General features: G+C 38.8%; 1 protein-coding gene across 1 annotated transcript; it reads right to left on the bottom strand.

The window, feature by feature from the left end:
- Positions 1-1,971: 1,971 nt before the first annotated feature.
- sacm1lb (SAC1 like phosphatidylinositide phosphatase b) lies at positions 1,972-26,382 on the bottom strand. The gene is made up of 20 exons (XM_036558431.1): positions 26,310-26,382; positions 23,081-23,178; positions 22,180-22,254; positions 21,300-21,427; positions 19,134-19,283; positions 18,018-18,077; positions 16,651-16,684; positions 15,157-15,258; positions 14,752-14,837; positions 14,131-14,217; positions 12,831-12,899; positions 12,492-12,571; positions 11,464-11,562; positions 10,976-11,114; positions 10,467-10,536; positions 9,624-9,696; positions 8,669-8,762; positions 8,040-8,132; positions 7,010-7,067; positions 1,972-6,185 (listed from the first exon to the last, which is right to left on the bottom strand). Exons 1-20 carry the CDS (start codon positions 26,336-26,338, stop codon positions 6,049-6,051), a joined length of 1,761 nt encoding a protein of 586 aa, XP_036414324.1. The 5' UTR covers positions 26,339-26,382; the 3' UTR covers positions 1,972-6,048.
- Between the last annotated feature and the right edge of the window lie 347 nt (positions 26,383-26,729).

Here is a 26,729-nt window from a genome sequence, read left to right as displayed (position 1 = left end):
CACAGCAAGAAGGGCCTGGGCTCGATTCCTGGCCGGGTGACCAGGGTCATTCCTGTGTGGAGTTTGCCTGTTCTCCCCGTGTCTGCGTGGGTTTCCTCCGGGTACTCCGGTTTCCTCCCACAGTCCAAAAACATGCAGTCAGGCTGATTGGACATGCTAAATTGCCCCTAGGTGTGAGTGTGACTGTGTGTGTCTGTCTGTCTGTCTGCCCTGCGATGGACTGGCGACCTGTCCAGGGTGTATCCCGCCTTCCGCCCAATGACAGCTGGGATAGGCTCCAGCACCCACCGCGACCCAGAAGGATAAGCGGTTTAGATGATGTATGTATGTATGTACTTTTTAGCCTGTATATCAGCACAAACTGAGACATATTTACTGTCAAGATGGTAAAATGGACATTAAATGTTGAGGCTCCCAAGGTGGTTTGATTTTTGTTGAAAGGACAAAATGGCTCTTCTTAACATTTGGGGTTCCGACCCCTGTTCTAGCTTTTAAAGGGGAACCTCACCGATTTTGCAAAATTACTTAATCATTCAAGTGTTTAGATGTAAACAAAGTCCTACCCTGTAAACTGGTGAGTAGAGTAGCAAGTAGTTTGTTGTTGACAGCATATATTTCTATTTGCTTTGGGTTCTTCTGCTTCAGCACCGGTGGGTTCAGTATCTCTCTCTCTCTCTCTCTCTCTCTCTCTCTCTCTCAAAAGCTGCTGTTGGTGTTATATCCGAATCTCTAATTCACCTTCCCTTTGGGAACTCTGGTATTCATGGCTATTGTTTTCCAGCTTGCTGTGCTTCACAGCATCAGGGCAACGTAAAGCAGCTTTTACTTTCAATTTTAGAACATTTTATGCATGTTACTGTTCAAATGCCATCGTGTGTGTGTTCTGCATTTCACTGTTTCGGCTGCATTTCAATGAGTCAGATACATTTAAAGTACAAAAAAGAGGACAAGCAACATGAAAAGCATGTAATAAGAGGTTTTGCTTTTCATTTTGGCACATATTCTGCATGTCATCTACATTATATCATCACGTTATGTCAAAAACATAACTGCTAAACAGCAGAGGGCGCCTGCGAATGAGTCCTCAAAGGATGGGAGTGAATGGAGCTAAACGGCTAAAAACGAAAAGTTAAAATAGTTTCTAATCACTGAACCAGAACTTTCCTTTAGTTTTAGACAGTAGAAGGATGTATTTCACTAAAAAAGCAAAGAAAACTCACCTGTATGTTTCCTTTATTCTACAGCAAACAGGTTTTGGGCAGCAGGACGCTAACATTACTGCTACTGAGTGCTGATTGGTTGGCGAGCAGAGCAGCTCATTGGCTGTTCGTCATGAACGTACATGAGGCGCCGTTTTAAACTCCTATAACTCGAGTTTAAAAGCCCTTAAAAACATAACGGCGGTGTTAAAATGTTTTATGCTGTTCACTGTTCAGTCAATTATGATTGTATTCTTTTACATTAAAAATATTAAAGCATTCATAAACTATGATTTTGCTCAAACGCTCCATATTAACCCATTCATTCTGGACTCGCTCTGGAGCGCCCTCTAGTGTTTGAGAAACCCGGAAGACATTACAGAGTGGTAATTCTCCTCTCTGCAAGTTCTCTGAGAGAAGGAGGAACTCGGAGAACTTGGGCTGGAGTTCTGGGCTTCTGCCTGTCTCTAGAAGGCCAGACCCCCTCATATCTGTAGTAGGACTGAGGAACTGGGAGGAGATGGGGTGGCGGAGGGGATTGCGAACCCTTCGTCACAGGAATGTAAGGCGAGGATGTGAATTTATAGGGTGTTAGATTGGAAGAAAGAGGGGTTTCAGGCATGTTGCCCCCCCAAACTTCAGTTATAACACAACTACATTAGTAAGCGGTGTTGAATGCAGCTAAGTAAGTCCAACACGGCATAAAACCCATCACGGAACTGACCAGACTGGCTAAAAACTCAAAGTACATTAACGGAACGGAAGCACAATATCAGATTTTCATTTTAATAACAATATTACCAGGTATTTCGTTTTACATTCTCTGATAAGGCAGATCCAAGACATACCAGTGAAATCTTGCACTAAAACACAGAGCGATGATCTTTATGTACACGTCTCCCTCGCGTGTGTTAGCACTCCCTTTCCCAGCTTAAGGCAGACCCATGTGGAATTACAAGGCTACAACGAAAACCCCCCAACACTGAGAATAAACACACTCAACAGAGGAAACAACTTAACGTTAAGGACAAATATACAGGGAGGACGGGGGGAAAGACCGAGACAGGCAACAGAAACGTGGCACGGCTCAGCGGCTAACCGCTTCTCCCACACTGTAAACTCGGGCACCAACTTGAGCTCTGAGGCTACGGCAGGCTAACAAAATAGTTTGCTAAAAACACTAATTTACGTCCATTACCACCTATAGCTGATCCGCCAAGTCACATTTGGTGTCTTGAGTTTGCTTTTTTTAGTTTTACACTGGAGCTACAAGGCTAACGTAGCCAGCAAGTAGCGGAAGCTTAGAAACAGCTAGCATCGTGTAAACCACATAAATCAGTTAAGGCAGGTTGAATCAGGTTGTTCAGTAATTTCAAACACTTTTTAATGTGGTTTCTGTCACTGTAGGACACGGTTCTCTACTAACATGTCCATTTTTATGTAGCTCTCATTTATATAACATTTACCTTAGCTACATTAGCCTCGTAGCTTCAATGCTAAGCTAAAGAAGCTACGTCCGACACCCAACATGTCTTACTTCATTATCACATTTAGGGTAAGAAGGCAATTTTATAGTTTATTTTTCAACAAACTATTCGTTTAAGACTCTTGGTCCCGCTGTCTGTTGTAGTTCATATTATTAGGCTATACTAGCCTCAGTTTACGATGGTGGTCCAGGACACGTTCTAACCGTACCAAACAGAACTCGCTGTCCACCCACCAGGTCGTGATAGTGCTGGACCTCAGATAAAACTTTTCACTTAATCATAAACAGACAAACGACGGAGGGAAGACCATAACATTAAAAATAAAAGGCAAAAAATTTAAATATGCCACACATTAAATAACACTTTAACCATTTTCAGTCTCTGGCTGAGGTCTGCTCCAGAACCTTGTAAAAGCTGGCAAAACATCGGTGTGGTGAATACAAAGGCATTTTCAGTACAGATGCAGAATATAAGATCATTTTCAACACAGATTTGGCAAAAAACGTGAGACGTATGAATCAGCAGATTAGCATGCCCATTAAAAACGTCCACTGGAGAGTGAATTTGTGTATTTGTGCCAGAAAGGTTGGGGCCAGGAACCTTGTGGCAAAACATAAGATCATGTACCTGGTAACACTGTGCAAGGCTACATGACACCTACTTGGGACTTTCATGGCAACAGACATAACCCGACGTAAACATACATAAAGGCTTATTTCAGCAAGCGTCAGCTGAAGGTTACTTTCATCAATTTTAATGTCATTTCACCTGAGGCTTGTTGAAATAAGCCTTTATAAATGTTCATATAGATTAACATCAGTTGTCCAAGGCTTATATAGGTGTCATGTAGCCTTATGGATGTTACCCTTCAGTAAAACCCAGAATCCTCCAACAGTTTGCTAAGAAAACCTTGTAAGTCGATGTATAATTTTTTTTTACTTTTCCCCACCATTTGAAAACAGCACCTGGCTTTCAGATCGAGCCAACATTTCATGACGAACTGACCAACAGAAATGGTCCAAGATCAACAAAAAATTAAATTCTGTATTATTAACAGTTATTTAGGACCTTTTTTCAACATTCTATGAAGTTACAGTTCTGGACATCCAAGGTTTTCTTTGGACAGCAAAACCCGACTTTTGTGTATATGTCTGTAAAAGTTCGACTACGTTTCTAGAGCTGACACCATTTAAAAACAGCTGTATGGGAAGTCCTTGAAGTGTTAAAGGGTTTGGGGTCCGGTCTCACCAATGTAACCCCAACATCATCCATTCGCAGACCTGGTGAACCAGCAGTAGTTCTAGACCTGCAGTTTCAAGGCATACCATGGTTTATGTTTGCGCTCCTTTAGCGGTTATAAGGTTTTATTGTGCTACCAGATTGTAGCTAAACTTATTAGCTGGGTAGCTAAGCCTAGCGATTAGAGTTAGTTATTCTAGCTATGTGTTTGTAGATAAAGTTATTACCTAGCTGGTAAGCCAAGATGAATAAATAAGACTGAATGCAAAGAAAGAGTTAAAATGACTCAGGTGTGTCAAACTGGCAAACAAGCAGCAGTTGACTGGACAGCTACAAGTTATGCCAGATGTCAGATTATGACAGAACGTTATGTAAGTGTTATTATAAGTAGCACATCACCAGTTACCTAAATGTTATGCTAGCACAACACTAGGTAGCCAAGTGTTACGTTAGCACCAGCTACCTAAACTGTATGCAAGCACAAGATTGTCTATTCAAGTGTTACCAGAGCCAGTTCATGAGGAGTCTGGCCACTTCCTATTTCCCCCATTATATCAAAAACAGGACTGCTGAACAGCACAGGGCGCCCGCGAGTGAGTCCTCAATGAATGGGAGTAAATGGGAGTAAATGGCGCTAAATGGCTATAAACGAAAAGTTAAAATAGTTTCTAATCTCTCGCCCAGAACTTTCCTTTTAGAAAGTAGAAGGATGGATTTCACTAAAAAGAAATCTTACATATATATTCCCTTTTTCTACTGCGAATGGGTTTTGGGCAGGAGAAGGCGGGCATTACTGCTAAAGCGTGATGATTGATTGGCGAGCGGAGCAGCTCATTGGCTGTTCGCGCTCACTGACATCATAAACGTACAAGAGGCGCCGTTTTAAACTCCTATAACTCGAGTTTAAAAGCTCTTAAAAATATAACAGCAGTGTTAAAATGTTTTATGCTGTACTGTGTTCAGGAAATTATTGTATTCTTTTACATTAAAAATGTTTCAGCATTTATAAACTATGATTTTGCTCAAACGCTCCATATTAACCCATTCATTGTGGACTCGCTCGGGAGCGCCCTCTAGTGTTTGAGAAACCCAGAAGACATTGCAGAGTGGAGATTCTCCTCTCTACAAGTTCTCTGGTGTTACGCTAACACAATCTAGCTAAATTGTATGCCAGTACAAGACCATCTATCCAAGTGTTACGCTACCACCAGCTACCTGAATTGTACACTAGCACAACACCAGCTATCTAAATGTTATGTTAGCACATAATATCAATATTTATCATTGTCCTGACGTCACAATATGCTTTGCTGAGCGAATTGTGGATATCGTCAATACTTAAAAACACTGAACTGCACTTTTTCTTTACAAAGAGAGCACAATTAGTCCTGTTTGAGTACAGTGCAGAGTGTGAAATGTTGAATAAATCTGACTGTATTCAAAGTTTTTGATTGTAATATTTTACACAACTGGTTCTTTTTTGTTTGTTCTAAATTGTGAAACCTAGAAAATATTGCAATGCATATCATGCTCTGTAAAAATGTCTTGGAGTATCACGATATAAAAATCGCTAAACCCACACTAGCCCAACACTAAGCGATATGCTAAGAAACATTCTTGACCGCAAGCCTAGATTCTCTCTTGATACTGCAAGTTTTTATTGAATTCTGCACCATTTAAGGTGGAATGGAAAATTCTGGCGGATAAGAAGCTTCAGCTTCGTTGAAGCTGCATGACTAGAAACGCTGCTGGCTCTCTGGGTCTGAGCATGGATGGGCTAAGGAATAGCGCCCCCTTCTGTCCAGCAAGAGACGGGCTGGTCCTCCTACATGGAACTGCAGTGTGGAGAGCAGCGAGTGTGCGCAGCATTGAGTCTGTATGTGTGCGGTCAACGCACTAGTCTCTCACAAACACACCCCTGTGGCCCCGCCTGGCCCCTGCTCTTCTTCCTCCTCCTCCACCTCCTCTCTCGCTCCTCCTCACGGCGGGTGATGATGACGATGAAGACGAAGGCGACGTCAGTACAGGCTCCAGCCCTGGCGCAGGCGAGAGTGGGAGAGGAGCGAGGATGAGGACGAGGACGAAGAGTCGACGGGACCCAGCTGCTTTCCACACACGCACTCTCAGTCCATCTTCTCCTTCTGGACCAGCTTGGGTGCGTCCACGAAGTCCCGGCCGTTGAAGAGGATCACGCCGAAGGTGACCACGCTCGCCATGCCCCAGAACAAGACGTACGCCAACGTCTCCGTCCACGTGTCACCTGGGAAACAGAGTTACAGCAGCATTGAACACAGGAACTGCAGGAATCTTGCATCCGCCTTGCATATTAATTTTTAATAATGTTTACGTGTGAAAAAAAAAACAAAACTGCAACTGATAAAAAAAATAATCATAAATAAAAAACAAAAAAAAAGCTGCAGAAATTTGTAAAGCTCCACTATGTAAGTTTTGGGGATTTGGAGACCTCTCTGGTGGAAATGTGAAACTGCACGCAATGTGTGGAAGAGCATTTTGTAGCGAGGGGTGTGTTTTGGTCCCCTTCCCCAAGAGAATGAATCAGATAAATTCAAATTCAAAAAGAACTTAAATTTATCAGATTCAAAACTTGGTGAAGGACACGTCTTCTGAGGATGTGAGTGAATTATCTGCTATTGTTGTCACATCTTCATCAGTATAACGTCTGAGATAATCTGAGACGTAAACATCGAGCTGGACCTTCTTTTTGAGTCTATGCATGTGACGTTAATACGTAAAGGGCGACTCCCAGCAGCGCATGCTCACCGTATTTTAGCTTGTTTTTATTCTCCTTACTCAGTAATGATACTTCTTTCAGTTTTAACAACACACATCTTACATAGTACAGCTGTAAATAATTTGCACAGAGTATAAATCTGTCTGTGTAGAGTTAAATTTTTTTTGTTTTATTTATATATTTTTGACCATGGCCATGTGCTGTTTAAGATAATGCTGAATCTTCATTTAATTTTATTATCCAACCAATATTTCTGTAATTTTTTTAAATCTAAGCATTAATAATGTGCAAATATATAATTCTAACATCTGCAGACATGAGGAGTCTCTTACCAGCCATGAGGAGACAGATAATACACATGGAGAACGCCACCACCATGATGATCGGCAGCTGAGGGAGAGAACACAGAACATTTACAGTTAACATCCAGAATGCCTTATGATGGGATCACAGCATGAAGCAGTAAACTTGACTAAAACTACAGCAAATAGATTATTACAGTATATTATTTATCATTTTATACTTATAAGTGCTTCCAAAATACTTTATTTGAACTTCAATTTAAAATATCTTTAAGTGTCTAGTTTAAAGTCCACACCACATAAGTTTCAGTATCACTTTATTTGGATAGTACACTTTAAATTATGGCTGGGCAATTTGACAATATATATTGTTATTGTGATAAATTATGTTAAAATACAATACAATATGCTTTTCTGAACATATCAAGAATATCGTCAGCAGCAGCAGAAACTAACCAGCTGCTTGTTTCATTATAAAGAGAGCAAAATTAGTCCAGTTTAACTGCATTTAGTGCAACACAGTTTGTCAAATATTGAATAAGTCATTGTATTTACAGCTTTTTGATAGTATTTTTTAAAAATAGCACTACTTATTTTTCTCTGTTCTAACTGATCAGATGTCTGAAAAAATAAATATCATGAAATATAGTGTATTGTTAAAATTTCTGAAAGTATCGCAATATAATATTTTTGCCATATCGCCCACCTCTACTTTAATTGCTTTGTTGATACTTACCTTTAACTCACATTTAACTAAATATCTATAAATTCACCTTAATTGTCCTTAACCCTAAACCTGGCCCTAACCCTAACCTTAACCCAACCCAAAGCCTAATCCTGAGGGTCACTCTGGTCCATATCCTAGTCCTAACCCTGCCACTGTTGAGAATCAACTTCATCACATAGTTTATTAACAATCTGAACATCTGCAGATAATCTATGGGAGGATATAGTGCACTAGCCAAATTAAGTAAGATCATTATTATTGTATATAAAATCTCAAATGTTTTACATGGCAAAAGATTCTGAACATTTGAACGATAGTCCTTTTGTTTCTTACCGTGAGGAACTTCCAGTCTTTGGGTTCATGGAGAGGCGTGTTCATGTCTACCTCGTCCACTGCATAGTTCCCTAAGAACAGGTCAATGGAGTCCTGAAACAGGAGGAAATAATTAAATAAAGAAAGGCTGAGATGCTCGACAACAAATAAAGAGCACTGATCCCAGATCTGTTATACCAAGAGGAAAATGAATCTGAAGGTTGTTTAGAGTTTAGAAAAAAAAAGAGAATTTGCTGATTGGCCAGGCACTTTTGCTGGACTGTCCAGCAGGCCTGCTTCGGAGTGTCACATAAACATAGCTTATTTCTTATTCTTTTTATCTATATTATCCATATTATTTTTATCTATATTCCACTATTGCGTAAATAATTCCTCCACATTCATGTACTCAGTCCACTTTAAAAATAATTCTAATATTTCACTTTAATAAATAAATAAATAAATAAAATCAAACAAATCATGGCAAAATCTGAGATTTCATGATGCACTGAATCATTTCCTAAAGAACTGTAATCAAACCTCATCAAATGACTGTGAGGTACCCATATTATTATCATTATCATTATTACTTTGTTTCCTATCAGTAAAGTGCATCCCGGTTCGTTCTCTGTATGAAGGCTTGTCTGCACCTGTCTGAAGCCGTCAGAGAAGTTGTTCTTGTAGTATCTAATCATGGAGTTCCAGCCGTCCATTAGCAGCCCCCACTGTGTCCTCTTCCCCGTCCTGAACACACACACACACACACACACACACACACACACAACACAGTGAATTACTGTCAACCAAATCAATCGAATACCATCTATTTGATTATGTTTTCTGTCACCCATCTGCTTGATACGTTATTTCTCTCTCAACCACAGAAACACAAAAACACCCAAGTCTCTTTTGTTCTCAAATATGAATATCGACTATAAGGTAGAGGTTAAAGAGGTTTTCATAATATGCGATGTATCACAATATGCCACAATGTTTCTTTGTTTAATGTTTGGTAAATTGGAACATACAAAAAAAACCAAAAAAAAAAAACCATACGTGCCACATTTAAGCAACACCATCAAAAACAGAGTGCAAATTATTTTATACATTTCACTGTAGGCTCTAAATCCAATTAATCAGGTCTAATTATGCTCTCTTTTTAACGCAGGAGTGTCCAATCCTACCCATAAAGGGCCGACTGGCTTCAGGTTTTCATTCCAAATGAGCAGGAGCTCACCTGATTCTGCTTGCTTAATCAATGAGTCTCAGTCTTTAAACAACTGATCAGGTGCTCCTGCTTTGTTGGGCTACACCGGCCCTGTGTGGATAAGACTGGGAATCCCTGTTTTGAGGCATGTGCGTGCAGCTGGTCAGTCTTCTTAAAGTACTGAGAATATTCCTGATATGCTCAGAGAAGCATGTTGTGACATACTGTCAAATAAATTATCATGACAACAACAAAATTGTGATATGGCCTAGCCCTGCGATAAGGATATTTAAAGAAAGACCTAGAAACTTTAAAAAACATATCGCCCAACCCTTTAACTCAGTTTCTCTGAGGATCTCTGATTAATCATGACTGACCCTGCACTCTGGGTTACTCACCGTGTGAAATCAGTCTTCAGAGCTCCTGTACCAGCGTACTGTTTGGCACAGGCATTGGCATTGTCAGCCCATGCTGCAGAGAGAGAGAGAGAGACAGAGAGAGAGACATGGAGAGAGAGAGAGAGAGAGACAAGCTATAAGAGTTCCAGTTGGCTTCTAGGCAATATGCAACATGCAAAATACAAAGTCTGAGCCGTCTTCCACTTCTAACGTGTAGAAAACACAGCCGGTCACCCCAGCTTAAAGCTTAAATAGCATATTTTGTTGATCATGAGTTAACACATCCTCTACAGGAAACAAAACTTTATTTTATACATTTTTTCAGCAAATTTTAGTGCACAATTTCTATTTATTTGCTGAATTTAACATACAGAAAGAAATAAAACATACATACATACTACACACACACACACACACACACACACACACACACACACTGTTGTCGGAACAAAATGGTAACTTTACAGAACAAGGAAAAAAAAACTTCTTTGCCTTTAATGTAAGTCAGTGGAACCAGAATGTTTCCCCATGTAATTTTTGGCTGTTTCTTTTGGTCCATTCACCATGAAAATTGCACATAATGTAAAGGGCAACAGGCATTTTCAAATTATGTCAAAAACTGAAAAATGTATATATACATATAAATAAATAAAAAACACTGCTGTCAGAACAAAACTTCGTATCATTGTCTGAAAACTTTGAAAACGTAGCAACACAATAAATCTACATAGTACATAAAAATATTTAAATATTTAAATATATTTAAAAAGCGTGCAGAACTTAGTTTTCCATCATATGGGTCTTTTAAAGGGAAGAGTGAATCAGTAAAGGCAGAGCGCTCACCGTTTTTATAAATCTTCTCAAAATCTATCTGATCTTCGATCCTCTGGCCAACGTGCAGGACCCCCATCCTCTGCAGGTGAAGCAAGCAGCAGAAAAGCGTTAGAAGGAGAAACACTAACAGCAGCACTGGGCCGAATACACCACATAACTTCCAAATACTTCCCATTGGCTTCTATTACAAGCCTGTTTCAAGTAAATGTGTTTTCTCTTGCTTTTCTTAGTACAGAGAAGGGTCAAGTCAAAGTTTATCTATACAGTGCTTTTTACAGCAATGTCACAAAGCAGCTTTACAGGCAAATCCAGGTCCGAGCCCCCATGAGTGTCTCCAATAGTGACAGTGGCAAGAAGAGTAAGAGGAAGAAACCTTGAAAGGAACTAAGGGCATTTAAATTTGTCCATTATTATCAGCAGTTAGCTACAGATGTGGCACACAGAGATCAGTTTGAAAAACGCTGGAGTACTACAGTTTAATGTGGTAGTATATGAATGTGTCAGTGCAGTGGCTTCACCTCCAGCTGAGACTGCAGCGATCGTCTGGCCAGCAGACTCTGGACCACATTGGTTCGGTCCAGACAGTCCATACAGTTACTGCGAAACGTCCCCTCCTGATGTACTTGGACTGTTCCATCTGTGTCCACCAGGAAGTAACTGCCCACAGATACAGTCTCATTATAGCAACACTCTTAATCATTAACCTCACTCACACATTAAAACGCTATTATACAGCCTCTGTATAACAGAGCTGCTCTCAAGAGCCGCAACAAAACCAAAACTCCTGAGGCCAAGGCTCCATCTCATGATCTTGAGGCCACAGTAAATTAATGGACAGTGCAAAAGCAGTGGAAGCTCACAGTTTAGGTCATTTCTGACAGTGTACTGACATGCAGTTTTCTATAAATACGCACAGAAGTGTTCAGCCTTTCAGTTCCACCTTACACAGTGCAGCAGTCGCAATCAGTGTGCTCTAAGCCTGTGAACTGTTCTGTGACAGACTCACCCGAACTCCTCCTGTAAATCAGCCACCGTGTCCACCAGAACCTGCAGACGATGCCACCTCATCCTGCTGCACTCCTTGTGGAAGTCAAAGGCCACATACCTGCAGGAGCGAAGCAGTCAAGGACACAAGGATAAGGTAGAGCAGGGCTCGCAACTCAAATGTTAAGAAGAGCCACTTTGTCCTTGAATAAAAATTAAACCACCTTGGGAGTCACAACATTTTATGTCCATTTTACCATCTTGTCAATGTGTCTCAGTATGTGCTGATGTACTAGTATAGGATAAAAAATATAAACAAAAACACAGACTCACTTTGCTCTGCTTTAATCTTTAGCTCAGCTATAGCTGCTTTTCTCACATCTCCAGCAGGAAACTTTTCCACAAAAATAGAACAGTTTCTTGTAAAATGTCTCTGAACGTTTGACTTTTTGCAAAGCTGAAGTCACTTCTCGTTCACCAGCTTCTTGCTCGAATTTTCCCGTTCCACCTTAAATGGTGCCTGAGGGACCAGAATATAACTTCTGCACCATTTAGGGTGGAACGGGAAAATTCAAATGAGAAACTGACTTCAGCTTTGTGACTTTTTAGTGTTTCAGTTTCTCGTTGCAGATTAAACGTATCAGGAAACCAGCTGGAGTGATTATAAACACTAATAAGTCCATTAGTCTCCAAATTATCGATGTTCGTCTTAAATCTCTCTCTTTGCCGTTTCGTAGCTACTAGCTAGGTGAGACTTTTGTCTGTGTTGCTATGGTGACCAGCAGTCTGTGCTGATCTTCAGGGTTAAAGGGTGAATTAGCAGTTCTACATTAACTCCAGAGTTTAAGACCATTTATTGTTAAACTGTGTTGAACGATCAGCAGAGCTTTATTTTACTGTAAAGGAGGATTATTTTATTTTTACCTACTAAATCTGATTCTGCTGTGGAGCCACAACAGGGCAGTAAAAGAGCCACATGCAGCTGCAGAGCTACCCCGAGTTAGAGCATCATTAGCGTAACCTTTCTTAGGTTTTCGGCGAGTCACTTACTTGATCATGCCGTTGCCAAGGCTCTCCACCATCTTGGCGAAGGCGAGCTCTAGAGGCTTTTCAGAGCCTTTCTGATTAATCTAGACAAGACAAACACAAATATTAGAGAGGAAAAATACAACAGAACGAGAAAGGAAATACAGCTAAGAGGTTATATCAGTTAAAACTGATGACTGATTGCATATAGGAAGCTTTGGGGAGCCACAATGTGATTTACACCAGATACATTATACACGAGTCACAACATTCTGCAGATTCTGATAAATCTGCTGTTACTGTGCTTTACTGCCGTGATAATATACTTTACTCACTTTACTCTGATCACGGCAAAGTACATACCAAGTTTAAAATGACTTGTTTTCCGTAGGTGATGATCTGAGAGTCAAAATGCCTCTGGAAACCATCCAGCTGTGACAAACAAGAAGTAGCCATTTATAACACAGAAACAGTTTTCTCACACAAACCCACACATTTAAACTTGAAATGTGCTAAAGATGTCAAAAAAGAAGAACATCTTTAAAAGGGAAATTCCATCGACCTTAGGTGGTGATAGGAACCGGACGTCCACCTCTAAAATCCCCCTTACAGGAAGTTACTACATGAAATGGTTACGAATTCACTGCCTGGTGTCTGGGGTTTTATGATAGTTTTGAGAAGATTTTAGCCTAAAATGTATGTTTTTTTTTCCAAATAATAGCGGAGGGATACATGCAGGGTGTTGTGAGGCAAAACAGTCCCCAAAGAAAACGTATTATTTCAGATTTTTCATCATCAACGTTCCATATAAACTCAGAAGACTCATGTAGGTTCACTGGTGGTTCTGGATAGTAAATAAAATGTCTATATTTGTGTTGTAGTCATGGCGACCCCTGGTTCCTATCACCACCACTGTAAAGAAATCTGAACCATTTCACACCAAACCACTCTGAATCTCTCTGTTTACAGCTCAAACACTGAATTATGCAGAAACTTTTCGAAAACTATAATTTTACTTTACAAGTATAAACTGAAACACAAAAGATTGGAATCACTGTTTTTAACAATATAGAACCAATTGTGTTATAAATACATACATAAAATGATTCTAATATGATGCTTATATTCTATACGTTCAAACTATTTGTAGGAAGCTGTAAAAATTACAAGATTTTCAATGATGAACAGAGCTGTAGGAAAAGCAGTGACCAGATCTCACTGATAAAGTAGCTATTCATAACTATAAACTACTATAACTTTTCAAAACAAGAGATATAAAATGATCATTACAGTTTATTAGATAACAGTTGCTTGCTTTCTTTCACACATTTCAAATTACTACAAATTAGTAAATGTCAATATAACAACATAAGCCTAACAAAACAAAGCAGACGTGATACATTAATAATATGTTGGGAACGGCAATAATTAAAAAGTATTAGAGCAAAATAAAGCTAAACATCATATATGTATGGAGACTTTTTTTAACCATAACTTCTTTGACCCTGTTTACATTTTGTTGTCCAGTTTAAAAGATTTCAGTCTACACTGTATGAGCTATTTCTGAATAACAATTATAAATTTACCTATACATAATCTATACTTTTAATTGTACATTAAAGCCATATATAAGGCTTTAAGAAAGGTTAAAATGAAAGCTTACGTGATTGCCGGACTTGCTGATCTGTGGTTTGGGTTTGTATTTTAGGTTTGGTCGCTGGGACCAGTAGAAGGGAATAGACCCGCGAGTCTGGAGGAGTTCGAGGGAGATCGAGCGAGATCGAGAGAGAGAGAGAGACCGTCAGCTCACATGAAGAAATAACACAAGCTACAAACTGTTAAAGAAGTACACTGGTTAAAAATGCTAACACAGCAAACAGTGAATAAAGTGAAGCTCCTTTAGAAATGTTATTCAACTCAATAAAAGCACTCAAGTAAGTTTGCTCTTATGTAGGAAAGACCCGTGAACCATCACTATAAGGTCTATACCATGGATGAAAAAAGAAATCACTGCGATAAGTCGTCATATGTCGATATACTCCACAATAAGAGATTATACTGAAACATATCTCAAGCCTGTTAAAGCATTAAAACCAGTTTTATATGAGGAGGTATGTGAAACTCATAATTTGTCTCAATTTCTGACAGCTGTGTCAATATCAGTATCAATGTCTGTGGTTTCCCTGGTGATGGTCTCCCAGGCCGGACAGAACAGCCCTTGGCTGTGATACATGAGCGTTTGTCCAGAATAAAGGTATATGCAGGTCGTTTGTCAGACACCTGCCTGTACAAATGAAGCCTTGGCGCCGTTATACTGAACAATCTGCTCCGTTTCCACAAAGTTGGCGGCGTGACCCTCAGAGTCAATTCCTAGGGAAATATGGGAGAAACAGATTATTATAAATGTTATAAAGGTTTTCAGAGCCAGAGTTAAACAGCTCTGAGGACCAGGTTCAGAACCACTGAATTACAGTTTACATAAATGTGACTGGGTGAACTAAAAGCACAGCTGTGAAATATACACAATAAAAATACCACCCCAAGAATTTTATTTCGTCCAAAAATTAAGTGCAGATTATTATGCATTTCCAAAAGTGACGCATGATGCATTTCGACAAGCCTAGTTATGGCGCCTGTTCCACAGCAATCAAAGCAGACGAAACAGGTGGATTGTGGGTAAAGCAGTTACCTCTGACATAGTAGCGCACGCCTGCGCGGAAGCAGCTCCTTCTGGAAATGAGGTTCCACTCAAAGACTTTGCCATTAATACAGCAGGACTTCATGACGATGACTGAGAGCAGCAACCGTTAAGGAGGAATCATCTAATAAACAGCCTGAACTGCTGAGGAGCTTCTTCAGCCAGACAGCGCAAACAAAAACGAACATTACAACAATCAAATCAGCTTAACCACATGATTAAACAACTCTGCGGCAAGTTTTAGCTGTTTTATAAGAGCAGTAAGTCACTTAAGGCCATGTGATTTCACCCCGCTTTGCATTTCGGGGTGACTTATTCAACTCTTTAGGCCAGCCAAGAATCGACACTGGGAACTGTCAGCTGATGAACTGAACTACAGATATAAAGAGGACTAGTGGAGCAATACGCCTTGCATTAAGGCACAACTGCCAACATAAATTAGTTAATTATACAGGGAGATTCACTGAAAAGAGGCCCCAAATATTCTGTTGTAACAAATATGCCACGTACCTTGACGTATGTGTAATCGATTGCATTACATGCGATGCGGGAAGTGATCTCTGTTTTTTGCCGGACACATAAAGGGGTACGGGGGGTTTGCACCCGGAAGGTGCAAAAGGAGGTTAAATGTTGCGATGGCTGTCTGGCGCCTACCTCATCGCTCCGACGCAGGGGCATCCCGGCTTGTTTGAGCCTCCATATACTGAGGAGCACATTGCACACTGTTTTGTTCAGACTGCTTTGTCCTACAGAGAGTTATTACAGAATATTCAGGGCCTCTTTCAAGTGAATCTCCCTGTATTATCTTATATTATATTATATTAGTAATTACAGAAAAAAAGGCCAAATTCAGGGCTGTTTTCTTTTTCACACTACTGAAGACAGCAGATGTTGCTTAATTGTGCACCTAAAAATAACCTCCCCAAGTCTGGCGACAGACGACGGCTTCAGGGCACTTTTTGGCTGAAAGTGCAGATTATCTGACATGCAAAGTTGTAATCACCATGGTAACATGAAACAGCTGCCCAATGATTCTCTATGGGAGTCCAAGCCCCTTATTTCTAAAAGCTTTTAGCTTAAAATCTGTGCTCATTGAATTTATAAAGGAACAGACTAACACAAGTGTCATCAATTACAACTTGCAAATTAGCAAATTCAGACCACTAAGATCGAAGAAAAGAACTGGGTTTACAACATTAATAACATTATATAACAACATACAATGAAATAGCACTAAAAAGACGAATGATGCAAGAGTAACATCAGACAACCAGAAGGACCACAGTGAGATACGCTTCACAGCAGTTAGGATTAATATCTCTCTAACTTGGGTAAACATTTCACAAAAGCCTGATAACGGCTCCTGTAAAGTAGCGAGGCCGCACCTCGTAAAACACAGCCTGCCTCTGTTTACTCTGCAGCTGGCGAGTCAAACCTGAAGGTAATAACCAAAGGTAAGGGCTCAGTTCAGACATTTAAGGATACAGCCGTGGACCACAGGGCAGGCGAACCTGTGCAGCTGTGAGAGAAACCAGAAGGATCAAATTAAAAGTGCTGAATTAATATAAACGTGTGCAATTATCAACTGATAAACAACTGACCTGTCCATCCTCCACATTCTTTAGCAATGTTGGAAAAAGTCTGACAACAGTGAAAGTAAGAGTGTTGTTCATTTTAAATGACAGGATAGAGCTGGTGTAGTTGTTTGTCATGCTAATGTTACAGTGGAGAGCTTGGACAGGTCCATTAACACGATTATCAACTACAACAAGGTATTCAGTATCTACTATAAAAGTATTCAATAACTACTATACTATATTCAGTATCTACGATAATGTGTTTGGTATCTACTATAAAATATTCAGTAACTACTATGAATAATTCAGTATCCACTATATATTATTCAGTATCTACTATGAATTATTTAGTATCCACTATATATTATTCAGTATCTACTATGAATTATTTAGTATCCACTATATATTATTCAGTATCTACTATGAATTATTTAGTATCCACTATATATTATTCAGTATCTACTATGAATTATTCAGTAACTACTATGAATTATTTAGTATCCACTATATATTATTCAGTATCTACTATGAATTATTTAGTATCCACTATATATTATTCAGTATCTACTATGAATTATTTAGTATCCACTATATATTATTCAGTATCTACTATGAATTATTTAGTATCCACTATATATATTCAGTACCTACTATGAATTATATATTATTCAGTATCTACTATGAATAATTCAGTATCCACTATATATTATTCAGTATCTACTATGAATTATTCAGTATCTACTATGAATTATTTAGTATCCACTATATATTATTCAGTATCTACTATGAATTATTCAGTATCTACTATGAATTATTTAGTATCCACTATATATTATTCAGTATTTACTATGAATAATTCAGTACCTACTATGTGTTTGGCATCTACTATAAAATATTCAGTATCTACTATTTATTATTCAGTATTTACTATGAATTATTCTATATCCACTATATATTATTCAGTATCTACTGTAAATTATTCAGTATTTAAACCTATCTAGTACAGATGCAATTTCTTTTTTGTCATGTATCTTTCATATCTACATTGTGAATATAAATATATGTATATATTTGGTGTTTTAACTTAAAAACTAAGTTACCTGGCTTAAAAAATTAATTTACAGAACACTTATATTATATATTATATTCTATTAAAGTATTAGTTGAAGTTCAATAAAATATTAATTTTAAGGCAGTCAAGTCACTTACTTTTTAAGTTAAAACACCAGATCACATGCTCCAGTGTTCTCTGACAGTGAGCCTGTTTTCTCTTACCTCGGGCTGTGTGCTGAAGTCTCTGAGCATATGGCCGTTCCACACAAACCGCTGATCTGCCTGCCGACCACAAACACAGGAAAGGGTAAAAATCATTACTCCTGACTAAACTCATGCTGGGACTGCACGATACACCGGCTGTTAATCTGTATCATGCTACTGGCTTTTGCAATACTGATATCAGAGAAGGTTGCAGTATGCAAATGAGCCCTCTAACCAATCACAGTGTTGTTTACTGCGCGCTGTGAGCATACCGGCCAATCAGAGATGGCCCTTGATTAGTGTTTTAAGCATGTTTCGAGGGTAAATTTCCTCGACAGCAGGTCTGACAGGTTTTTGAAATCCTTCAAATATTTACGTATTTATTTTTACTATTATTCATATTCATGTTATTCATTATTCCCTCTGAGATTTGTACTGACAGGCATCTCAACCTCTGACATTTTTTGAGAATTCTAAGAACATTTCAAAAATAATTCACTCTTTAATTACTTGTTTTCTTTTTTTTTTTTAAATAATGGACTAGAAATAGACTAAAACTACTCATTTTGGTCAAAATAATACAGGACATTATTTCGCTCATATCATGCAGCCCAGAAAAAGTTTTAACTAGATTTTCTAGGTGAGAATAAAAGAACACATCCTCTGCAGGGAACTCACTACTGCACATTTTAATACACAATTACTGTTTATTTGCTCAATGAAAAAAATGAGGGGGGAAAAATTAACATAAAATGTGGTCTGTGCAAAAGTTATGGCACATTTTATATTTTTCCAGTATATTAAACTAAACAAATAAAAAGAGATTATTTTATGCACTAAAATTTGCTGACAAATGTCACAATTAGGTTTATTCTGTTTAAAGGACTCATTTTTCAAAATCAACAAAAAGTAATCTGACGAGGGCGCCGAATATTTTTTACATCACTGTATGTGAATTTTGCAGGGCTGCACATTATAGATATATAAAATATCCTGTTGCGATTATTTTGTAATTATACTACAGTTACAACACATCCTGCAATGTATTACCTAGAGGTGGGCAATTCGAAAAAACATCACGGTACTTTAAGACATTTTCACTCTCTCACCCCTCTCTCACCCCTCCTCTCTCACCCTCTCCAGCAGGCTCATCTCCTGGAACTCAGGGCTGGTGTTGGCGAGCCGCTGCAGCGTGTGCGTGAGGTCGTAGTCAGTGGCAAAGTAGAACCCGTCCGTGTTCAGGACGTTATTGATCATACCCAGGAACGCCTTGTTGTCCTGCATCTAAACAGTAAAGTCAAAGCAGGTTAGATTCATATCACTCAATGTACCAGCCGTACAACCTACTTTGTAAATATACTTAAATATAATCGAAATAAACAGATCAGGCCTCTAGCAATTAATAACAATGAATCAAGTGCTTTGTTTGTTTGTTTGTTTTTTTAAATAGACCAAACAATAGAAATGTATTTAACTGAACAAAGTTAATGGTGCTCACTTCCAACACATGGGGCAGCTCTGCTTCAGCATGGACATTTGAAGCATTTAAAACTTGTAAAGACATTAAAGTGGCATTTTCTTTACTTTGTATGCTGCCGTTTTACTGAAATGAATATTATTGGAGAAGCCAGTTAACCTGTTAGCCAGTTAGTCTGCCAAGCTGTCCAGCCTTGTCCTAGTTAATAAAAGCCATTTACTTCAAATACAGGCGTTTTGTAACAGCAAACCTTTCATTTCACTCACATAAATGAAAAAATACAAAAGCAATGTTTAACTACAAACTCAGTGAGATCCTGCTGGTGTGGGTTTCTTCTCTTTCAGTGACGCACACTAAAGAGTGCTAATAGCTCACCCTGGTGACCCATGGATACACTGCCAACCATTCTTTGTTTTATTATACTAAGATTTTTTTTACAGTCAGTTTGCATGAGTTGCAGCTAGAGCCACAAACCTTCGCAAGATCTCAGAGCCTTTACTGGAATAGTGTGATTGTGCTTTAAGGATCGATCACGTATGTTTTTCATACAGTGTTAGTTCAAACACGATTTAATGCTGTAGGAAATTTATGCCAGAAAGTTGAAAAATTTATAATTTATAATCTCTCTCTCACACTGACCCTCATAGAAATTACATACAGACTCACAAACATAGCATACATTTATACACACACATTAACATCCACCTGGGATACCAGAGCAAAGGCCTAAAAAACTTAAGCAACCAATTGGAATACAGAAGCAAAGGTTTAGCAACCCTTCAGCAAACCACCTGGAATAACACAGCAACAACCTAGCAACACCTTAGCAACCACCTGGGATTCCAAAGCAATAGTTTAGCAACACCTTAGCAACCACCTGGGATTCCAAAGCAATGGTTTAGCACTATCTTAGCAACCACCTGGGATAACACAGCAACACCTGGGACTTCATCGCGATGGCTTTGTCAAGTCAGCTTAAAGTTGATTCACAAACTTCCACTTCTAGTTCAAACTGTGAACTAATCACTGAGCTGATTTATACACACTTAAAAATGATGGTTCTTCAAGGCTTCTTTAGTAAAGAAAATGGTTCTGTATAGAACCATGCACATTCACTAAAAGAACCCTTTGCATGATTAAATGGTTCTTTGCATCATATCATAAAAAGTGTTCCTCAGATTGATGGAGAACGCATTGTCACAATGATTCTATATAGAACCTTTGATTAAGGTTCTATATAGCACCAAAAAGGGTTTACTATGTCAGGCTTGGTACAGTAGAAGAACCCTTTTGGTGCTATATAGAACACTTTTCAAAAAAGATTATACATAGAACCCTTTTCAACATCTCTTTTCACTAAAGAACCCTCGAAGAACCGTCATTTTAAGTGTGTAAAGCCACATAATTGAGTCTATTAGAGATTACTTAACGACTCATGGTTTGACGGAGGTGTGTGATGATTTAGGCCTGCAGTTAGCACCATGCTAATTTGTGGGGTTTAAGCTTCAGTGCTAAAACTAAAGAAGCAAACTTCAGAGACCAAACATGTCATGGCTGATCGACTACACTGGGCAGGGGGGGCCGGTTTGAGTGGTAGATTTGACTGTGGACATTTGACTTTTGGCCAAACTATCGCTTTAACTCGAGCACTCAATCTGCTGCTAATGAAACGCTCTAAAAAAAGCCTCTTCCTACTGAGCAGGGCAGCGCAGGAGTGTGGTGGGCGGAGGTTTAGAGAAAGTAGGCCAACACTTTCAACACTCTGCGCTGAGACATTTCCAGAACACGGTAAAGCGAGTGGCCTACAGTAAAAACCGCCAAACCTGGTTATCAGTGAGGTGCAGCACTGTCTTCTTATAGGAGATCACATCAAACTCCACTGCCTTCCAGACCACGTGACCCAGCAGATCCCCGACTTTTCTCTTCTTTGTGATCACAATGAGGTACATGCCTAAAAAAAGAGCGCAGGAAAAAATAGAGGCAAAATGAGTCGAGGTAGTGAGAAAAAACACCACCGTTTATTAAAAGCAGGGCTGCACGATAAATCGGATTTTTATCTTTATTGCGATACGATAAACACAACAATATTACATTAACACTGAACTACTAGCCTGTATAAATACTTCATATATAAATGATTATTCTCTCTTCAATAGGTGTGACGAAGTCATGGTTACTGTTACAACAAACCTGCATTACCATGAGGAGCTCGTGTAGAAAATAAAAATGCACAGATGTATTCGTTTTTGTAAGCCTACATAGAAATATCTGTTCAGGGAGTGCTGAGTGTTTTTCGCTTGCACTTGTGATGCAAGTAGCTGTTCGTATTTCAGAGAATTGTGTTTCTGTTTCTTTATTTGTTTTTTTGCTATTTGTTTAAAGGAGAGGTTAGATAAGATTTCTGTTTATACAGCAAAAAAAAGTCTGTACTGGTGGCACATCCAGTCAGAGGAAAACTGATTATATTTATAATATAATAATTTATCACTTATATCATCGTCGAGATATCAAGCTTTATTGAACACTGCTATTTATGTAGGTATCATGCAGCCCAATTGAAAACAATAGTTCATCTGAACAAGTGCAAAATGAACATGAGGTCACTCAACATATTAGATTTACGCTAAAGTTTCTTAAATAGCTTTTATTCCTGTTACCACTTTCAAACAAGAGTCAGATTGGGTTTATTTTTTTGGCACTGACCTGCGACCAGCCGTATCGTTCCCATAATGCCACATATCGGTCGGGTCACAGCTGAAGGAGGGACGTCCTTCCTCCCTGCAGGACATTCAATAAGACTGAAAATTAGGGGTTTTAATCTCTGAGCTCACAACGAGTCAATCTGATTATGATTTTTTAGAAAATTATTCACTTCATCATGAAATCCACAATTTCGGGATGATCGAAGTAATAATAATAATTATAATAATAATAATAACAATAATAATAATAATCAAATATTATAAAGTAAAATAGTATACATTAACTATATATAAAAGTATAATAAATTGTGAAATGAAAGAAAGTGATTTACAGCTGTATTTTACCAAAGTGGGAACTGGTTTCAATTGTTAATGAAAACCTTTAAAGTAGCTCAGACACTTAAATACTTCCATATATTTTTCAAATTTTTGGATAATTAAGTGGTTAAGATGTAAACAGAGTTGTTCAGAGTGGTTTGGTGTGCAGGGCGTTGTGAGGCAAAATAGTCCCCAAAGAAAACTTATTATTTCTGATTTTCCACTATTTTCCATCATCAACATTCCATATAAACTCAGAAGACTCGTGTAGGTTCACTGGTGGTTTTGGATAGTAAATAAAATGTCTATATTTGTGTTGTAGTCATGGCGACCCCTGGTTCCTATCACCACCACTGTAAAGACATCTGAACCATTTCACACCAAACCACTCTAAATGACTCTGTTTACATCTCACACACTGAATTACGCTGAAACGTCAGTCAGTGAAATTCTTCTTTCTTCTTTAAACTATACTGTCGCTGTACTTCAGTGTATTTTGAGCTCGTTTCAGACCAGCTGCTTCAGCTAGACTCTGAGTGCTGTGGCGGTCCAGTATCAGTCACTGAGTGTTTGTCCAGCTGTACCTATAAGGGTCATTTCTGTGGACACTCTGTCAATGGCGAGGACTTCATTAGCGCCATCGTCCCCGGCCTCAATGTAAAACTTCTCCGGGGTGGTGTGCCTGCGAGGACAAACGAAGAGAACCCACGTAAACAAACGTCTGATTCAGAATTGGCTGATTTCTGCTCAAATCACAAAACTGGTCACTTTATTATTTTTATTTTGTTGCAGTTTTATGGTGTATAAATACACACATATGTACAAATTTGCTGTCCAAGCAAAACATGTAACTCCATTTTTTTTCCATTTTCATTTGCTTTACATCATTTGAACACAGCTTCCCTTTAGACTGCCGAATGCTGAACAGACAGAAACGCTGAAAAATCACTCGAAATAAAATGTTTTTATGTTAACTTCCATTAAGAGCTCGGAACGTTTTCGCCTTCGCCTGTAAAGTCTGTTCTGATATATATGAATAGTTTCATTCCAAAATCATCATCATCGTCCTTGTCTAAGCCGCTTATCCTTATGGGTTGCAGGGGGAGCTGGAGCCTATCCCAGTGGTCACTGGGCAGAAGGCAGGAAACACCCTGGACAGGTCGCCAGTCCATCACAGGGCGGGCAGACAGACAGACATATACATTCACACACACACACACACACACACACACCTAGGGGCAATTTTGCATGTCTAATCAGCCTGACTGCATGTCTTTGGACTGTGGGAGGAAACCCACACAGACACAGGGAGAACATGCAAACTCCACACAGAGAGGACGCTGGTCACCCGGCCGGGGAATCAAACCCAGACCCTTCCTGCTGTGAGACGACAGCAAAATGCTGTATGTATATTCGTAACAATTATGAATATGATGAGATTTTGAAAAGAATAACAGCTGATATATAACAGAAGGCTATTTCTATTATAACAATAAAGAAGATATTTATTGTAATACAGCACTGATGTTTCTTAAATGTGTAAACATCACAACCACCAATGTACATCCCGAACAAAAAAAAGTCTGCATTTGGCAAAGAAACCGTTCATATATACACATGAAAAAATATGAAACAGTAACTTTACAGGGGAGGGGAAAAAACCCTAATGTTTAATGTAAATCAAGGGAACCAAGCGTTTTCCCAAGTAATTTTGGGGCCGTTTCTTTTGGTCCATTCATCATGACATTTACACGCAATATAAAGGACAACAGACATTTTCAAATTACGTCAAAAACTGAAAAACGACAAAAATGGAGACACAAGGTTTGGTTCTGAAAACAGAATCTCCGACAGAAACATACGTTTAAGAGCTTCTTTGATGTCCATAATTCCATCATTTTATTCCAGACTATACTGTCTGAACAATGAAACAAACTGAATGTTTTCGTTTTTTTCAATCTTTCAACTTCACAACACTAGCGGGACACAAGCCCTGCAGACACTCTTTTCAAAAGAAAACACTTTCACTTCTACTCGACTACATTAGTGCGTAGTTTCATTTTTAGCCATTAACACTGAGCTTCTAAACCCTTTCTGACCTTTTTAGGCTTAATTTCATTCTGCTGTGTCAGTTCAGCTGCTGTTCTGCTTTACTGTTGACCACTCCTCTCTGCTTCTCTCACTTCAGAGCTTTAGACCAAAAACAGAAGAACAGAGCTGCGCAAACTTCAGCTGCTGTGCTGACAGATGATGAAGGAGCACCGTAGCTCTACAGGGGAACACGTTACTGCAGGGGGTTTTCGGACCTCAGACTTTCAGATACTCCCACTTGATTTTTACTAATAATAATTATAATAATTAAGTATACAGACACTTTAACTCCAGGACGGATTTATTCTCCTCTAAACTACCTCTAATGTCTATCAGTGACAAATATATATAATATATACGCTTTCATGATGCAAAGAACCATTTAATCATGCAAAGGGTTCTTTGAGTGTTCGCGGTTCTATATAGAACCATTTTCTTTCTATAAAGAACCCTTTCAAGAGTGCACATCCTACACTGTAGCAGATCTGCTCTGATCTTTATCAAACCTTTTTAAATAACTGAAAGAAACCATGCTTGTATGCGTTTTGAGTATAAAACAGGTGAACATGGGTATAATTATATTAATCCTTATGATAAACATCTCATTTAACATTACGGCAATTTCTACGAACTCCTACAAGAACCGCACAGCAAATTTATACAACTAACACAGTTTCTGAACAGGTAGTTAGGGCTCTTTCGTAAGGCAGAACCACATAAATCGTTCTTCTCTGTGATGGAAATCCTGTTGTGTACGGTTCTTTAAAGAACCTTTAAGGAAAACTGGCTTTATATAGCATCTAAAGGGTTCTGTTATTGGTACAAGAACCTTTTTGGTAGTAAGTAGATTACTATAAGATAGAACTACAGTATTATAGTGAGCGGAAACATCAGGGGAAGTTCAGGGCTATTTTAGCTGGTTCCAGCAGGTTAGCATGGTTCTTCAAGGGTTCTTTATACATACATACATACATACATACACAATATACATATACATATATATATAAATATATATACATATATATATAAATATATATATATATATATATATATATATATATATATATATATATTAGTATTTCAAGCTTAAGGCTTCTTTGCATGGTGATTGCTGGAGACTGTGTTTTATATGGTTCTATATACAGCCTTTTTTTGAAAATGGTTCTATATAGCACCAAAAAGGGTTCCTTGATACAAGCTTGACGTTGTCACAATAGCAGAACCCTTTTGGTGCTATCTGCAACCATATACAACACATTCAACAACCTGAAGGACCATTTCACCAGACAAAAAAAACAGTTAAGCATGTAAATGGTTCTAAATAGAACTCATGGTTCTAAACAGAACCATTCCCTTTACTAAAGAAGCCTTGAAGAACCCTCTTTTTAAAAACCGCACTATGTTAAACAACATAACATTATGAAAGAAAGATAAAATGCTGTAATAACTCCCTCCATTCGGCCACGAGTAAACCACTTAAAACGCAGCGCTAAAATCACTAAAAGCCGAAGTAAAACTGAGTTATGAGAAAAAATAACTGATATTTTTACTCATTTCAGCTCAATATGACACAACAAAACGCGGCAGAGTCGCTGCGGAGACTCGCCGGCTGTCAGTCCGAGGTTTTCAGCGAAAAAGGTTCCGTTTAAAAGCGCTTTAAAGGGTAAGCAGCGCTGAAGTCCTGATTAATGTTAATAAAGCCGAGCTCAGCCGGACACTTACAGACTCAGGCTGCTGTAGGTGGTCGCCATTTTTCCGACCTTCGTGACGTGTCAGCCGACTCAGCCGCGCGAAGGCGGCAACAAAACACACAGAACACGGCTGACTTTTATACTAACCAGCCCATTTTCAAGTTAAAAGTCCCTCCCGAGAAAGGCCCTGCTGGTTTTCAAATGTAAAACACACACTGTAAAAAATTATTCAGTTTTTGTTTTCACTTAAAAAAGTAAGTAGTCACTGAACTTCAAGCAGAACCAGGGTCCTCTCTATGTCCATGTTCTCCCCATGTCAGTGTGGGTTTCCTCTGGGTGCTCTGGTTTCCGCCCACAGTCCAAAGACATGCAGTCAGGCTAATAGGACATGCTAAATTGCTCCTAGGTGTGAAGGTGTATGTCTGTCTGTCTATTTGTCTGTCTGCCCTGT

The sequence above is a fragment of the Colossoma macropomum genome, unplaced genomic scaffold (assembly GCF_904425465.1).
Source record: "Colossoma macropomum unplaced genomic scaffold, Colossoma_macropomum, whole genome shotgun sequence".
Taxonomy (NCBI): domain Eukaryota; kingdom Metazoa; phylum Chordata; class Actinopteri; order Characiformes; family Serrasalmidae; genus Colossoma; species Colossoma macropomum.
The sequence above is the reverse complement of the archived record's forward strand: the minus strand, read 5'-3'. Positions and strand labels throughout refer to the sequence as shown.

What these genes read in the sequence shown, in the direction of transcription:
- sacm1lb (XM_036558431.1), bottom strand. Translation starts at nt 26,338, where the DNA reads ATGGCGACCACCTACAGCAGCCTGAGTCT. An exon ending in GATTTACAGGAGGAGTTCGG is followed by an intron (nt 11,115 to 11,463) that starts GTGAGTCTGTCA and finishes ATCTGTGGGCAG; the next exon opens with TTACTTCCTGGTGGACACAG. An exon ending in TCTCTGACGGCTTCAGACAG is followed by an intron (nt 8,133 to 8,668) that starts GTGCAGACAAGC and finishes CTCCTGTTTCAG; the next exon opens with GACTCCATTGACCTGTTCTT.